We start from the raw sequence: 17159 nt of genomic DNA, 5'->3' as shown, positions 1-17159 counted from the left end.
ACCACCAAACTTTTCACAGTATCTGGACAAAGATCCAATATAAATAGAAACGGAGTATGTCCACTCACCTTTATACTGCTCCCAAATAGGCCTATGTTTTATGAACATAATCGGAACCATCTTACAGATCAGATCGCATTCACACATCTCCAGAAGTTGCATTGCAAGCCAGGAAGGTGAATCATTGTAATACGTTTGGTTGTAATAAAATGTAATGAAAAAACAAAACAATAAATACATGTAAAATGTAATGATATCATAAAATTGTCAGGATAAAAAATACATTCATTGCTGTTGAACCAGCCTTTGTTATAGTAGGCCTAAGGGAGGGCTTGGGTTTGAACATATAAAACGGAAAACAAGCCATTTTTACAGGTTACAGATAACTTCTAAATACAAGGTTCACCGATATTCACTGAGGTTCTCATCTCGTTACATGATGGGCATGGACACGTAGCCTACAATATGGAGGGGTTTTTATGCACGTCCAAAATGGTACCTGCATGGCTAAAATAATGTGGGCCTGCCTACAATTTATAGATACAAAGGGAATGTCAGCTCACTGTTTTAGTCCTCTCAAACTTGATATTTTAATAAAGCTTTTGTGATTAAGATTTATTTCCAAGCAATCTCAGGAGCCAAAACCTTTATCGACAGTTGACTACTTCGTGATTGCATTGGGCAGACAAAAAAAAAGCCTTCATTGAGAGGAGGGGAGGCTATGCTTGGTTTTTAATCAAATAAAATGGGAAAAAACATTAGTTTTTGATGTTTCTAAAAACAAATTATACAGGCACTAAAAGTAGGGAGTAGGGAGAGCAGGACTATAGTTACTTTGTACTCACAGAGTAGGGAGAGCAGGACTAGAGTTACTTTGTACTCACAGAGTAGGGAGAGCAGGACTAGAGTTACTTTGTACTCACAGAGTAGGGAGAGCAGGACTAGAGTTACTTTGTACTCACAGAGTAGGGAGAGCAGGACTAGAGTTACTTTGTACTCACAGAGTAGGGAGAGCAGGACTAGTCCCAGTAGCATCATCAGGTTGGAACGTACAGAGCCAGCACTGCTGCAGTCCATTCTGTTCTTCTTACAGGTGCACACCTGGACCTTGATCTCAGTGCTGTTGGAAAGCGGAGGCAGGCCAGAGTCTGTCACCACCAGAGGCAGCTGGTAGTTGGCCCTCTTCATATTCTGTAGCAGCATGATCTGAGCATGTGTGTCTGAAACATATACCAGGCAATGAGGTTAACTGAGAAGCTACTGTAATTGTGTTTCGATACTTTCATGCTGGAGGACATGCCATACTGTACAAACATGAAAATGATATAGGCTACAGACAAATTAATAGAGATACATAAGCACACACAAACTGGGGTTGGGGTCAAATTCCAATGTAATCATTTAAAACACACACACACACACACACACACACACACACACACACACACACATATATATATATATATATATATATATATATATATATACACACACAGCTCTGGAAAAAATTAAGAGACCACTGCAAAATGATCAGTTTCTCTGGTTTTACTATTTATACTGTAGGTATGTGTTTGGGTAAAAATAACATTTTTGTTTTATTCTATAAACTACTGACAACATTTCTCCCAAATTCCAAATATTGTCATTTAGAGCATTTATTTGCAGAAAATGACAATTGGTCAAAATAACGAAAAATATGCAGTGTTGTCAGACCTCGAATAATGCAAAGAAAATAAGTTCATGTTCATTTTTAAACAACACAATATTAATGTTTTAACTTAGGAAGAGTTCAGAAACCAATATTTGGTGGAATAACCCTGATTTTCAATCACAGCTTTCATGCGTCTTGGCATGCTCTCCACCAGTCTTTCACATTGATGTTGGGTGACTTTATGCCACTCCTGGCGCAAAAAGTCAAGCAGCTCGGCTTAGTTTGATGGCTTGTGATCATCCATCTTCCTCTTGATCACATTCCAGAAGTTTTCAATGGGGTTCAGGTCTGGAGATTGGGCTGGCCATGACAGGGTCTTGATCTGGTGGTCCTCCATCCACACCTTGATTGACCTGGCTGTGTGGCATGGTGCATTGTCCTGCTGGAAAAACCAATCCTCAGAGTTAGGGAACAATGTCAGAGCAAAAGGAAGCACGTTTTCTTCCAGGACAACCTTGTACATGGCTTGATTCATGCGTCCTTCACAAAGACAAATCTGCCCGATTCCAGCCTTGCTGAAGCACCCCCAGATCATCACCGATCCTCCACCAAATTTCTCAGTGGGTGCGAGACACTGTGGCTTGTAGGCCTCTCCAGGTCTCCGTCTAACCATTAGACGACCAGGTGTTGGGCAAAGCTGAAAATTGGACTCATCAGAGAAGATGACTTTACTCCATTCCTCTACGGTCCAATCCTTATGGTCTTTTACAAACCTCAGCCTGGCTCTTCTTTGCTTCTCATTGATGAAGGGCTTTTTTCGAGCTTTGCAAGACTTCAGCCCTGCCCCTATGAGCCTGTTTCGAACCGTCCTCGCCGTGCACTTCACCCCAGCTGCCGTTTGCCATTCTTTTTGTAGGTCACTTGATGTCATCCTATGGTTGTCGAGTGACATTCGAATGAGTTGGCGGTCATCCCGGTCAGTAGAGAGTCATTTTCGCCCTCTGCTGGTCTGTAGCTTTGTTGCCCCCAATGTCTGCTGCTTGAACTTGTTCTTATGAACCGCCGTCATTGAAATTTTAAGGATGGAAGCAACCTGACACTCACTGTATCCCTCTGCCAGTAAAGCCAGAATTGAACCCTTCATTTCCTCACTCAAAATGTTCCTTTTCAACTCTTTTGGCATGGTCAATAGTTATTTTTTGATCAATATTACTTTTGAGGTACTATTAGCACTGTTTTTGCCATCCAACTGGTCCTATTGCAAGAGGATAGTGATGACCACAGCAGTGGTTTTTATACTTTTCCTCGTTAAATAAGATTTGGTTCAGGTGATCACCTAATAGGTACCTAATTCAGTAGAATGAGGTGTGCCTGTGTTGGAATTCAACAGACACTGGAATGGAATGGCTGTCATACATGTAGAGATGCTGATTTAAGATTTTTTTTTTTGAAAAGATATACTCAAATATTTACAAAAATGTGAGGGGTGTACTCACTTTTGTGAGATACTGTATGTATATATATATATATATATATATATATATATATATATATATATATATATATATATATAAATGATATCTCAGTAAACTGAAAAGTAGAAGCTATTTCTTTAAAACGTTTTTCCATTTGTAAATGTTTTATTCAAATCACTTCCGGAATTGACTGCCTTCAATTCAAATTGACCCCAACCCTGGCAGGCACACGCACGCAACACACACCCTATCTATCCCAACAGAGTTAATTGAAGAGCATTTCCTCCACCGTTTCCCTGTCACTCACAGGTAATGCTTCTGTCTGTCTGTCTTTCTGAGATGCAGGTCTGGCAGACATGATGCAACCCCTGAATCAATATGTCTGTGCTCCATGTCTGCCCCTCCTCTCCTCACAGCCCTACTATCCCACTGAGGCCCTGACTGAGGCCCTGTCGGCCACCCAGAGAGACTGACATTACTGAGACATACAGTACAGAACTGTAGGCCTACTGTCTAATGCCTGTCTGTCCCCAGAAACACAAGGCCTTATCACAGACACAGACACAGGAATAACCAAAGAAACACACACAAAACATTACCTCAATGTCAGCTGATGCATTAATGGATGGATGGCAGATCCCTCTAGTATGCTTCTAATGACAAGCCTTCTCACATGATATGGGAGAGGCGACAGTATGATGTACCCCTGTAATTCCCCACTGTACCCATCAGAAAACATGGGCTAGTACTGCAAACATGCATACAGATGATGTATAGTGAGAGCCTGTAGCAGCTTAGGTAGTATACTGTTCTGTAGATAGCAGCCTAGTGAGTGTACTGTTCTGTAGATAGCAACCTAGGGAGTGCCTGTAGCAGCCTAGTGAGTGTACTGTTTTGTAGGTAGCAGCCTATGGAGTGTAATGTTCTATAGGTAACAGTCTGAACTCACTGTTGACCCTGGAGACCTTCCATGTCTTCTCCAGCCCTGGCTGTTTCCCCAGCTCGATCTTGAAGGGCCCAGCGTTGGGGTGGATGTCCCTGTCCCGTCCCCCCACTATCACCACACTGTCCTTGGCGTCTTCACACACCCGTACCACAGACGGTTGCACGTAGGGAGCATTGTCATTGTAGTCCTCCAGGTGGATGACCAGAGTGCCAGTACCGGTGGCTGGTGGGCTACCTGTGAGGAGGACACAATACACACCTGTTAGTAAAATATCAACAACACAGCTCTCTCTGTTCTGAATACTGTAAATCTAAAAATGTATCTGGTGGTTTGGGACATTTTCATTTCAGATTTGCCAAGTCTATCCCCCTGCAACTATTTCCAAGTATCAGTTTCTTTCCACTTGAATCCAGTCAGGTGGTTCCAAGTTCCTCAGATACTAGCTCTGTGGTTAACTTATCTCTTTCCTTTGACTGAGCTTCATTCAACTTGATAGAGAACTGTACAAAACAAACTGTGTGTCATTTCCAGACCAAAGGAACATGAATCACTTGGATCATGGTTGAGAGAGACCTGGCTTGGCAGAGAGAGCGGGTCTCTGTTGTTTAGATGAGATTACTCTTAATTGAATAATGCAGAGAGACGGCACTGCAGCATCAGACATGGTGTGCTGTATGAGTTTGTCTACGTCCCAAATGGCACCCTACTACTTTTGGCCAAAAGTAATGCACTGTATAGGGAATAGGGTACCATTTGGGACACATCCTTTCTGTTGCTTAGAGATTAGAGGTGATTTGAAAAGTGGCTGCATGCAAAACAACTCTGGAGGTCACTGGCAATTACCCACACATGACAAGATCAGAATTAGAGAATCATCTTACCGCTATGTGTTTTCCAGATACAGTTGAAGTCGGAAGTTTACATACACTTAGGTTGGAGTCATTAAAACTAGTTTTTCAACCACTCCACAAATTTCTTGTTAACAAACTATAGTTTTGGCAAGTCGGTTAGGACATCTACTTTGTGCATGACACAAGTAATCTTTCCAACAATTGTTTACGACAGATTATTTCACTTATAATTCACTGTATCACAATTCCAGTGGGTCAGAAGTTTACATACACTAAGTTGACTGTGCCTTTAAACAGCTTGGAAAATTCCAGAAAAGGATGTCATGGCTTTAGAAGCTTCTGATAGGCTTATTGACATCATTTGAGTCAATTGGAGGTGTACCTGTGGATGTATTTCAAGGCCTACCTTCAAACTCAGTGCCTCTTTGCTTGACATCATGGGAAAATCAAAAGAAATCAGCCAAGACCTCATAAAAAATTGGGAGCAATTTCCAAACGCCTGAAGGTACCACGTTCATCTGTACAAATAATAGTATGCAAGTATAAACACCATGGGACCACGCAGCCATCATACCGCTCAGGAAGGAGACGCATTCTGTCTCCTAGTGATGAATGTACTTTGGTGCAAAAAGTGCAAATCAATCCCAGACACAGCAAAGGACCTTCTGAAGATGCTGGAGGAAACAGGTACAAAAGTATCTATATCCACAGTAAAACAAGTCCTATATCGACATAACCTGAAAGGCCGCTCAGCAAGGAAGAAGCCACTGCTCCAAAACCGCCATAGAAAAGCCAGACTACGGTTTGCAACTGCACATGGGGACAAAGATCGTAGTTTTGATGAAACAAAAATTGAACCGTTTGGCCATAATGACCATCGTTATGTTTGGTGGAAAAAGGGGAAGGCTTGCAAGCAGAAGAACACAATCCCAACCGTGAAGCATGGGGGTGGCAGCATCATGCTGTGGGGGTGCTTTGCTGCAGTAGGGACTGGTGCACTTCACAAAATAAATGGCATCATGAGGAAGGAAAATGATGTGGATATATTGAAGCAACATCTGTCAGGAAGTTAAAGCTTGGTCGCAAATGGGTCATCCAAATGGATAATGACCCCAAGCATGCTTCCAAAGTTGTGGCAAAATGGCTTAAGGACAACAAAGTCAAGGTATTGGAGTGGCCATCACAAAGCCCTGACCTCAATCCTATAGAACATTTGTGGGCAGAATTGAAAAAGCGTGTGCGAGCAAAGAGGCCTACAAACCTGACTCAGTTACACGAGCTCTGTCAGGAGGAATGGGCCAAAATTTACCCAACTTATTGTGGGAAGCTTGTGGAAGGCTACCCGAAACGTTTGTCCCAAGTTAAACAATTTAAAGGCAATGCTACCAAATACTAATTGAGTGTATGTAAACTTCTGACCCACTGGGAACGTGATGAAAAGCTTAAATAAATCATTCTCGCTACTATTATTCTCACATTTCACATTCTTAAAATGAAGTGGTGATCCTAACTGACCTAAAACAGGGAATATTTACTAGGATTAAATGTCAGGAATTGTGAAAAACTGAGTTTAAATGTACCGTAATTTTCGGACTATAAGCCGCGCCTTTTTTCCAATTTTTCAACCCTGCGGCTTATATAACGGTGCGGCTAATCTATGGATTTTTACAGCTAACGGCCACTAGAAGACCTCCTAAATCTATGGATTTTACAGGTTACAGTCCACCAACATTAACTCTATGGGCTCTATGACCGGTCCGCGCCCCCCACCTTTAAGCGGCGGGCTCCAGCAGGAAAAGCTGGAGGCCGGAAAAGAGTGAGACAGGTAGCGCGCAAAAGTAAAAGTGGAACCGAGAGTGGTACGAGAGACAGAACGAGAGACAGAACGAGAGCAAGACAGACAGACATTACGAGAGCGAGACAGTTTGTGCAAAGGAAGTTTTCATGCACAAACCCTCATTATGGAAAACAAACTTAGAAATGCATATGATGCAGCTTTTAAGTTAAAGGCAGTCAATCTGGCTGTAAAAGAAGGAAATAGAGCTGCTGCACGTAGCCTTGGCATCAATGAGTCAATGGTGAGACGTTGGAGACGCCAGCGGGAAGAACTGTCTCAATGCAAAAAGTCAAAAAAAGCAGATGGCCCGAACTTGAAGACTTTCTTGAAGATTGGGTGAACACACAGAGAGCAGACGGCCGAGGTGTTTCCACCATGCAGATCCGACTGAAAGCTGAAACAGTCGCCACCGAAATGAAAATAGAAAATGTTAGAGGTGGACCATCCTGGTGTTTCAGATTTATGAGACGAAAGGGACTGTCCATCAGGGCGCGGACGACTGTGTGTCAGCAAGTCCCTCCCGACTACCAGGAAAAAATAACAAACTTTGGTGAATTCACACAAAGAAAGATAGACGCTATGTGATACAGTACAGTTTACACAGCACAGTATATGTTCTGTAGCTACTATTGCACTAAATGGTAACACTTGAATACGTTATGCAAATATGCAACTTGTTTGTTGAAATGTTAATAAATGGGAGCTTCCTCAAGCAGCCATCTCTTTCCCGACAATCCCCTCTGTGCACGAACCCTTACATATGGTAATTAAACATTAAAACACCTGCGGCTTATAGTCCAGTGTGGCTTATATATGTACACATCATTCAATTTAGCTGCTGCGGCTTATACTCCGGTGCGCCTTATAGTGCGGAAAATACGGTATTTGGCTAAGGTGTATGTAAACTTCAGACTTCAACTGTACCTGGAAAAGTTTGAGTGAAGAGGAGGCGATCATGTCAAGATGCATGTGTCATAAATGTCAAACTGTTCAAACGAGAGCTGATTTCATTTTCATGGCCGTGTTATTAGTTAGGTAATGCTTTGAGCGGTGGCATTTTCTGGTGAAAGACTAAACAGAGAGAGGATAAACCTTATGAATCACTGTAAACCTAAAAACAAATTATACTTAGAAAGTTTTTGCTATAAAAATCCCAGCAGATATAGGCTTATCACCTCAGACTGGAGGTAAACTTTTCAGTCACTCAAACCCGTAGGGGAGAGTGGGGTTAGTTGAGACAAAGGATTAGTTGAGCCACCCCTTGTTTCTAGGAAACCATACACAGAAAAATAGCTGCGAGCTGCAATGAACGGTGTTCACTGGATGACAGAAAGGACACAAGCTCAGTTGGATAACAAAGCAAGCACTCTATCATGTAGGAACTATCTTTATGTGCAATCAGTGAAAGCATTACCATGTTTATCTCTCAATACCACAACGATGACGCTAGTGAAGTTTAGTCTAGTACTGTAGGTTATGAATATTTATAAATATACACTACATGACCAAAGGTATGTGGACATCTGCTCGTCAAACATTTCATTCCAAAATCATGGGCATTAATATGGAGTTGGTCCCCCCTTTGCTGCTATAACAGACTCCACTCTTCTGGGAAGGCTTTCCACTAGATGTTGGAACATTGCTGCGGGGACTTGCTTCCATTCATCCACAAGAGCATTAGTGAGGTCGGGCGTTCCAATTCATCCCAAAGGTGTTCGATGGGGTTGAGGTCAGGGCTCTGTGCAGGCCAGTTCTTCCACACCGATCTCGACAAACCATTTCTGTATGGATCTTGCTTTGTGCATGGGGGCATTGTCATGCTGAAACAGGAAAGGGCCTTCCCCAAACTGTTGCCACAAAGTTGGAAGCACAGAATCGTCTAGAATGTCATTGTATGCTGTAGCATTAAGATTTCCCCCTGGAACTAAGGGGCCTAGCGCGAACCATGAAAAACAGCCCCAGATCATTATTCCTCCTCCACCAAACTTTACAGTTGGCACTATGCATTCGGGAAGGTAGCGTTCTCCTGGCTTGTGTGCGGCTGCTCGGCCCTGGAAACCCATTTCATGAAGCTCCAGACAAACAGTTATTGTGCTGATGTTGCTTCCAGAGGCAGTTTGGAACTTGGGAGTGAGTATTGCAACCAAGGTCAGAGGATTTTTACGCGCTACGCGCTTCAGCACTATGCGGTCCCGTTCTTTGAGCTTGTGTGGCCTACCACTTTGCGGCTGAGCCGTTGTTGCTCCTAGACGTTTCCACTTCACAATAACAGCACTTACAGTTGACCGGGGCAGCTCTAGCTGGCCAGAAATTTGACGAACTTACTTGTTGGAAAGGTGGCATCCTATGATTGTGCCACGTTGAAAGTCACTGAGCTCTTCAGTAAGGCCATTCTACTGTCCATGTTTGTCTATGGAGATTGCATGGCTGTGTGCTCAATTTTATACACCTGTCAGCAACGGGTGTGGCTGAAATAGCTGAATCCAGTCATTTGAATGGGCGTCCACATACTTTTGCATATATAATGTATATGCTGACTGCGCAAGCGGCAGGACTTACGGTTTCTAATTTTCCCTAATAAAATATCCACTTTTTACTCTCCTCAGACCACATAATAGGGCGACAATATGTGATTATACAGATATAATAATCACTATATTTCACATTGTTTGTCTGCACAATTTATGTATTTAATGAGACAAAGATAGTCTCCTGTGGTGCCACTGGTGCCAATTACATCTATAGTGTCACCAACTGGTCTGGTGCAGCCATATAACATTGTAGTGACTTTATATTCACACAGCTTCTAAGGACATACAGTACCAGTCAACAGTTTGGACACACCTACTCATTCAAGGGTTTTCTTTATTTTTACTATTTTCTACATTGTAGAATAATAGTGAAGACATCATAACTATAAAATAACACACATGGAATCATGTAGTAATCAAAAAAGTGTTAAACAAATCAAAATATATTTTATATTTGAGATTCTTCAAATAGACACCCTTTGCCTTGATGACAGCTCTGCACACTCTTGGCAATATTAGCGTATGTGCTAATATTCATCTACTGGTATAGTGTGGCCATCTTTAAATGCATCAACGTTATTTTCTCAAACTATTTAGGGACTCTAATTTCTGAGACCACTTTTTTGGGACAAGCTATGCTTTCAAAATGTTTTGTTTACATGACTTCTGATTATTTCCAGGGATACACATCATCCTGAAATACAGTATATGTAGACATCTTTGTTACAAATAATACTATATTTCCCTTGACGTAGTGATGCTGAATTTAAGAAATGGCTCAACATACCCCACTGTCCCTTACAAAACATCAACGGTATCCAAACCCTCACAGACAAAACAAACAGCTCCCCTGACTTTGAATGAGTTCTCAATACTTTATTACATTTACATTTACGTCACTTTATACCTTGTTATGTGATGGATATATTTTCTCTCAATATTTCTGTGAAATAAAGTGAAATGTCCCTGTCTGCACATTCAACAACAATCCCATATTCAATGACAATATACATTTTAACACCAGAAAACACACTCATTACCATCTGTCACAACACAAACAAGAGCAGCACAGGTGGAGAACTGAAGTACCGGTACACAGATCAAAGCCAACAGAGCAGAGTTGTGTTAACAATACTTCTGACTGCCAGAGTTGACCCAGCAACACAGTTGCTATAGTAATATAATAATAATAATATGCCATTTAGCAGACGCTTTTATCCAAAGCGACTTACAGTCATGTGTGCATACATTCTTACGTATGGGTGGTCCCGGGGATCGAACCCACTACCCTGGCGTTACAAGCGCCATGCTCTACCAATTGAGCTACAGAGGACCACTATAGCTCACACTGGGACAGAGAAAATGCTGCTGGATGATGCACTGCAGATGAGACACAATCAGACACAACAGCTGTTCAATCTGAACCAAAGAAACAGATGGAAAAAATGTGGGAATTAATTATTTTTTGCGCTCCAAATGGGAAATAGATTTTTCTCACTGTTAATGTGTTTATAGCAGGGTAAGGCCAAATTGTCACTTCTTCTGTTTGCATCCTCAGACTGTTCGTCAGCGAAAATATGTTGGGTGAGGTTCAACTAACAGGGTTTAGGACCTCCAAGAGTTAAGTTTCAGTATCAAAAACGGTATGTTGCTGTAGCTACCTCTTGAGTTTGATCTAAAGGGTGCAATTAGAAGCTGGAGTTTTGATGAAGATGGAGATTGTTTGGGACAAGGCCCTGTAATTAGCTATATTTATTTTAACACATCAACACTAAAGAGACTAAGTATGCCTCACCCTGTGAGTCCCAGCGAAGACAGATGTCGCAGGAAACATGCAGATTCTGGCCATTTATAGTGAGACAGGCAGGCACTGTGCTTGGCTAAAGTTTAATGAAGCTGTTTGTCTTCTGTTGGCTTCCAAAATGAATATTCCCTCACCTAATCCCTCACTCGCTTCCTCCTTTCCTCCTCCTCATCATCATCATATCCTCATCATCAACATGTCTCAGCTAAACAAATATTTTGTCCTCTAGTTCACTCTGCTTTGTCACAGAGATTAAGTTCAACTAATGTGTGTTGAGAGACATTAAATCATTATCCATTGTATGTTTGCATTCGAGCTTACAGGTACAGTGGGGAAAAAAAGTATTTAGTCAGCCACTATTTGTGCAAGTTCTCCCACTTAAAAAGATGAGAGAGGCCTGTAATTTTCATCATAGGTACATGTCAACTATGAAAGACAAATTGAGAAAAAAAAATCCAGAAAATCACATTGTAGGATTTTTAATGAATTTATTTGCAAATGATGGTGGAAAATAAGTATTTGGTCACCTACAAACAAGCAAGATTTCTGGCTCTCACAGACCTGTAACTTCTTCTTTAAGAGGCTCCTCTGTCCTCCACTCGTTACCTGTATTAATGGCATCTGTTTGAACTTGTTATCAGTATAAAAGACACCTGTCCACAACCTCAAACAGTCACACTCCAAACTCCACTATGGCCAAGACCAAAGAGCTGACAAAGGACACCAGAAACAAAATTGTAGACCTGCACCAGGCTGGGAAGACTGAATCTGCAATAGGTAAGCAGCTTGGTTTGAAGAAATCAACTGTGGGAGCAATTATTAGGAAATGGAAGACATACAAGACCACTGATAATCTCCCTCGATCTGGGGCTCCACGCAAGATCTCACCCCGTAGGGTCAAAATGATCACAAGAACGGTGAGCAAAAATCCCAGAACCACACGGGGGGACCTAGTGAATGACCTGCAGAGAGCTGGGACCAAAGTAACAAAGCCTACCATCAGTAACACACTACCCCGCCAGGGACTCAAATCCTGCAGTGCAAGACGTGTCCGCCTGCTTAAGCCAGTACATGTCCAGGCCTGTCTGAAGTTTGCTAGAGTGCATTTGGATGATCCAGAAGAGGATTGGGAGAATGTCATATGGTCACATGAAACCAAAATATAACTTTTTGGTAAAAACTCAACTCGTCGTGTTTGGAGGACAAAGAATGCTGAGTTGCATCCAAATAACACCATACCTACTGTGAAGTATGGGGGTGGAAACATCATGCTTTGGGGCTGTTTTTCTGCAAAGGGACCAGGACGACTGATCCGTGTAAAGGAACGAATGAATGGGGCCATGTATCGTGAGATTTTGAGTGAAAACCTCCTTCCATCAGCAAGGGCATTGAAGATGAAACGTGGCTGGGTCTTTCAGCATGACAATGATCCCAAACACACCGCCCGGGCAATGAAGGAGTGGCTTCGTAAGAAGCATTTCAAGGTCCTGGAGTGGCCTAGCCAGTCTCCTGATCTCAACCCCATAGAAAATCTTTGGAGGGAGTTGAAAGTCTGTGTTGCCCAGCGACAGCCCCAAAACATCACTGCTCTAGAGGAGATCTGCATGGAGGAATGGGCCAAAATACCAGCAACAGTGTGTGAAAACCTTGTGAAGACTTACAGAAAACGTTTGACCTGTGTCATTGCCAACAAAAGGTATATAACAAAGTATTGAGAAACTTTTGTTATTGACCAAATACTTATTTTCCACCATAATTTGCAAATAAATTCATAAAAAATCCTACAATGTGATTTTCTGGAAAAAAAATTCTCATTTTGTCTGTCATAGTTGACGTGTACCTATGATGAAAATTACAGGCCTCTCTCATCTTTTTAAGTGGGAGAACTTGCACAATTGGTGGCTGACTAAATACTTTTTTTCCCCACTGTATCTTGCATTCATTATTAATAGGCAATTTGGTCACAGTTCAACATTACATTAAACAAAGTAATGTTACAACAGAGTAACAATATATTTCCCTTCTCCTCCATATAGGCTACACACAATATTGTTGGCAGTATAAATGGACTGAGAGTTTAAATGAATCTTTGTAACCATTGACATTGGGTATTTACTCTCCATTGACTGATGTATGGTCATCTTTTTTACTTTCACTGAACAAAGACTCAGACAGATCCATCTTCATTCTGACATACTATTATACAGAGATTGTACATCAAAGCAGTGAGTCAGGAATATTTTTGTCAAAAGTTTCTATGCAGTACTTGCCTAAAGGTACCGCTAATACTTCATAGCAACCTTGAAAACCTCTCAACCCTCCTGTATAATTTATCATTAAAGATTATACTTTGCAATATAGGTCCAAGTGGTTATCCGTAAGTGTTTTTCCTATCAATGCAATAAAATCAATATATGCAAAATATATATATTGATCTGAGATACACAAGTTTGAGTGCTGATGTGTAATTTAGGTGCATTGTTTTAAATAGCACTTGGTTATGATATGATGAGCAAATGTGCTGGGAAGTCATGTCTTATCAGCGATAACTAGGCAGGTTAGAGAGAGAGAGAGGAGAGAGAGAGAGGAGAAAGAGGGCAAGAGAGAGAGAGCGAGAGAGCGAGAGAGAGAGAGAGCGAGAGAAGGCTTATTATGAATAATCCATTCTGGTATGCGTCTGGCTGCATGTCTAGATCCCTCCTCAGGTCCAATGAGTGAACCCAGTCAGTTCAGTTATCTGGTCTTTTGTCAGAGCCCTGTCTGTGGGTCCCTGGCCTTGCAGCTCTGCTATTCTCCTGTAGCAGCCCAGAGATGAGAGGTGGATCGGGAGACGGGGACTGATTGACTTGTGGGGCTGGAAGGCTGGGAGGCTAATCCTCTGCTGCAGGCTGTGAGGAGAGACGCTCCCTTCTTCCTTTTCTTCCCCAGACCCTGTCTGGAGGCTAACACACTTTCCTGCTTTTCTCTCTCTCTGCTCTCTGGGAAGGAAATGAGGGACAGGGTTGTGTTGTGACCGGCAGCAGTTTGAAATGGAGCGAGCAGAGATTCTCCCTGGCACACAGCGTGATGGGCAAAATCTATTTCTGCTCCGCTTTTCATCTGGGGAACAGGCTTTGTAGAGCAGTACAGAAAAACAAAATCACATGCGCTACAATGAAATAGAAGATTCCGGTGATCAGTCAAAGGTTCTTTATTTATTTTAAGAGACGGTTACTGTTGTGGAATATTTATTATGAGAAAAATATGTTTTTTTTTTTTAGAAAAGGCTATCCTCTTTATAATCTCCCCAAACACATATGCCTTCTGTGGATAAAAGGGCCTACTCACATTCCACTAAGAGCTGAGAATTCAGAACTCATAGCAGTCTTACCTGGCTGGCTGCTGCTTCTTTCTTCATTAGAACACCCATTAAGTGTAGGAAGGCTTTCCAGTACCAGTAACAGGGAGGGAGGATGCTCTTGGCTGGAAATTCTTAATATTGTTATTATTATTGTGATTCTTTTCTCAGCTACTAAAGCAGCTGATGGATATTATTCATCCTAATCATACAAGTTTTTTACATGGACGATACATTGGAGATAATATAAGACAAGCGCTGGAAACAATAGAACACTATGAAAAATCTGGGAAACCAGGCCTGGTATTCATAGGTGACTTTAAAAAGGCCTTTGATAAAGTACGACTGGAATTTATATATAATTGCATGGACTATTTTAATTTAGGAGAATCTCTTATACAGTGGGTTAAAGTTATGTATATTAACCCCAGGTGTAAAATAGTAAATAATGGCTACTTCTCAGAAAGTATTAAACTGTCAAGAGTAGTAAAACAAGGCTGTATTTTATCAGCATATTTATTTATTATGGCCATCGAAATGTCAGCTATTAAAATCAGATCCAACAATAATATCAAGGGGGTAGAAATCCAGTGCTTAAAAACAAAAGTGGCATTTCTTTAAAATCCACAATTTGGATACCCTCATAGAAGAGCTAGATTACTGTTCTAATCTCTCTGGATTAAAACCGAATGATTATAAGTGAACCATATTATTTGTTGGGTCTCCAAAAAATATAACTTTTACATTATTGTGTAGTTTACCAATAAAATGGTCTGATGGTGTAGTGGACATACTCGGTATTCATATCTTGAAATAAATTATCTCACTACAATACATTTTTATAGAACGTTAGTCAAATTAGATGTTGCTACCATGGAAAGGACAACACCTGTCTATTTGTGGAAAACTCACCCTGATTAACTCTTTAGTCATATTCCAGTTGACCAATTTACTTATGGCCCTGCCTACACCTAACGACTTGTTTTTTTAAATTATATGAGCAAAAAAGATTACACTTTATTTGAAACAGCAATCCAGATTTTATTTTACGGGCCTATTTATATAATGAATATGATAGAAATTATTAAATATTAAAGCATTGGACCTCTCACTAAAGGCTTCTGTCATACAAAAACTATTATTAATTCCAAACTGGTTCTCTAGCAGATTAGTAAGAATGGCTCACCCCGTGTTCAAGAATGTGCTTTTTCCCTTTAGATTATGATTCCCTTCAGATTACAACCTCTCACTTTTGGTTATTTGAAAATGAAAATTAAATGAAATCATGATCTCCAAAATATTGCTATTTTTAAAACAAGCAATAGAAAGCTGATTGCAATTACAGTTTAATCCACCAGAAAAGACACAACAAATAATATAACAAAGATTATGGTTAAACTCAAATATACTAAAGGATAAAAAAAACTATGTTATTTGGGGGAAAATGTTTAAAAACTGTATAATCTTTGTAAATGAAATCATCACTTGAAACCCTACCTCTTTAAGGAATACCTGGAATAGTATAAAGTAATCCTTTTACCCACCCCCCCATTTTTTTTTTTTTTTTAAGAAAGTGTTTGTCCCACTGGCTATCATAAGTTGAATGCACCAATTTGTAAGACGCTCTGGATAAGAGCGTCTGCTAAATGATGTAAATGTAAATGTAAATGTAAAATAAATAGGATTGGTGGAGTTATGTCACACATGCAGTTAACAAAAATATATGGAAATGTCTGCTCTATTCAAAATTACAACCAACTGATTGCAGCATTACCGCAAAAATGGAGGAGGCAAGCTGCACCATACAGGTTGCAAAATAGTTGGGAGGAGTTTTTCGATGTACTGATTCCATGGCACATGGTTTATGACCTGATACACAAAACAACGCCAGATTCAAAATGTAGAGTTTTTCCATTTAAATTATTATACAACATTCTTGCAACCAATAGAATGTTATACAGTGCCTTGCAAAAGTATTCATCCCCCTTGGCGTTTTTCCTATTTTGGTGAAGTGAAATGAAAAAAATAACTTGTTGCAAAACATTCTAAAAAATAAATAGCGGAAAAGTGGTGCGTGCATATGTATTCACCCCCTTTGCTATGAAGGACCTAAATAAGATATGGTGCAACCAATTACCTTCAGAAGTCATATAATTAGTTAAATAAAGTCCACCTGTGTGCAATCTAAGTGTCACATGATCTGTCACATTATCTCAGTATATATACACCTGTTCTGAAAGGCCCCAGAGTCTGCAACACCACTAAGCAAGGGGCAACACCAAGCAAGCGGCACCATGAAGACCAAGGAGCTCTCCAAACAGGTCAGGGACAAAGTTGTGGAGAAGTACAGATCAGGGTTGGGTTATAAAAAAATATTGAAACTTTGAACATCCCCCGGAGCACCATTAAATCCATTATTAAAATATGGAAAGAATATGGCACCGCAACAAACCTGCCAAGAGAGGGCCGCCCACCAAAACTCACGGACCAGGCAAGGAGGGCATTAATCAGAGAGGCAACAAAGAGACCAAAGATAACCCTGAAGGAGCTGCAAAACTCCACAGCGGAGATTGGAGTATCTGTCCATAGGACCACTTTAAGCCGTACACTCTACAGAGCTGGGCTTTATGGAAGAGTGGCCAGAAAAAAGCCATTGCTTAAAGAAAAAAATGAGCATACATGTGTGGTGTTCGCCAAAAGGCATGTGGGAGACTCCCCAAACATATG

At 40.9% G+C, this 17159-nt stretch overlaps 1 protein-coding gene across 1 annotated transcript in view; it reads right to left on the bottom strand.

Annotated features, from left to right (window-relative positions):
* Window positions 1-432: 432 nt before the first annotated feature.
* Window positions 433-17159, bottom strand: part of LOC311137532 (cadherin-13-like) — a gene marked incomplete at both ends in the record, with an annotated part of 523767 nt that continues 507040 nt past the window's right edge. Inside the window, 3 exons of the mRNA XM_084172059.1 lie at window positions 433-458; window positions 792-1220; window positions 4076-4306. Of these exons, the coding sequence (XP_084028185.1) occupies window positions 433-458; window positions 792-1220; window positions 4076-4306 (686 nt within the window). The remainder of the gene's footprint in view (window positions 459-791; window positions 1221-4075; window positions 4307-17159) is intronic.

This window comes from Coregonus lavaretus, assembly GCF_964263955.1.
Source record: "Coregonus lavaretus genome assembly, chromosome: 11".
In the NCBI taxonomy this organism is placed as follows: domain Eukaryota; kingdom Metazoa; phylum Chordata; class Actinopteri; order Salmoniformes; family Salmonidae; genus Coregonus; species Coregonus lavaretus.
The sequence above is the reverse complement of the archived record's forward strand: the minus strand, read 5'-3'. Positions and strand labels throughout refer to the sequence as shown.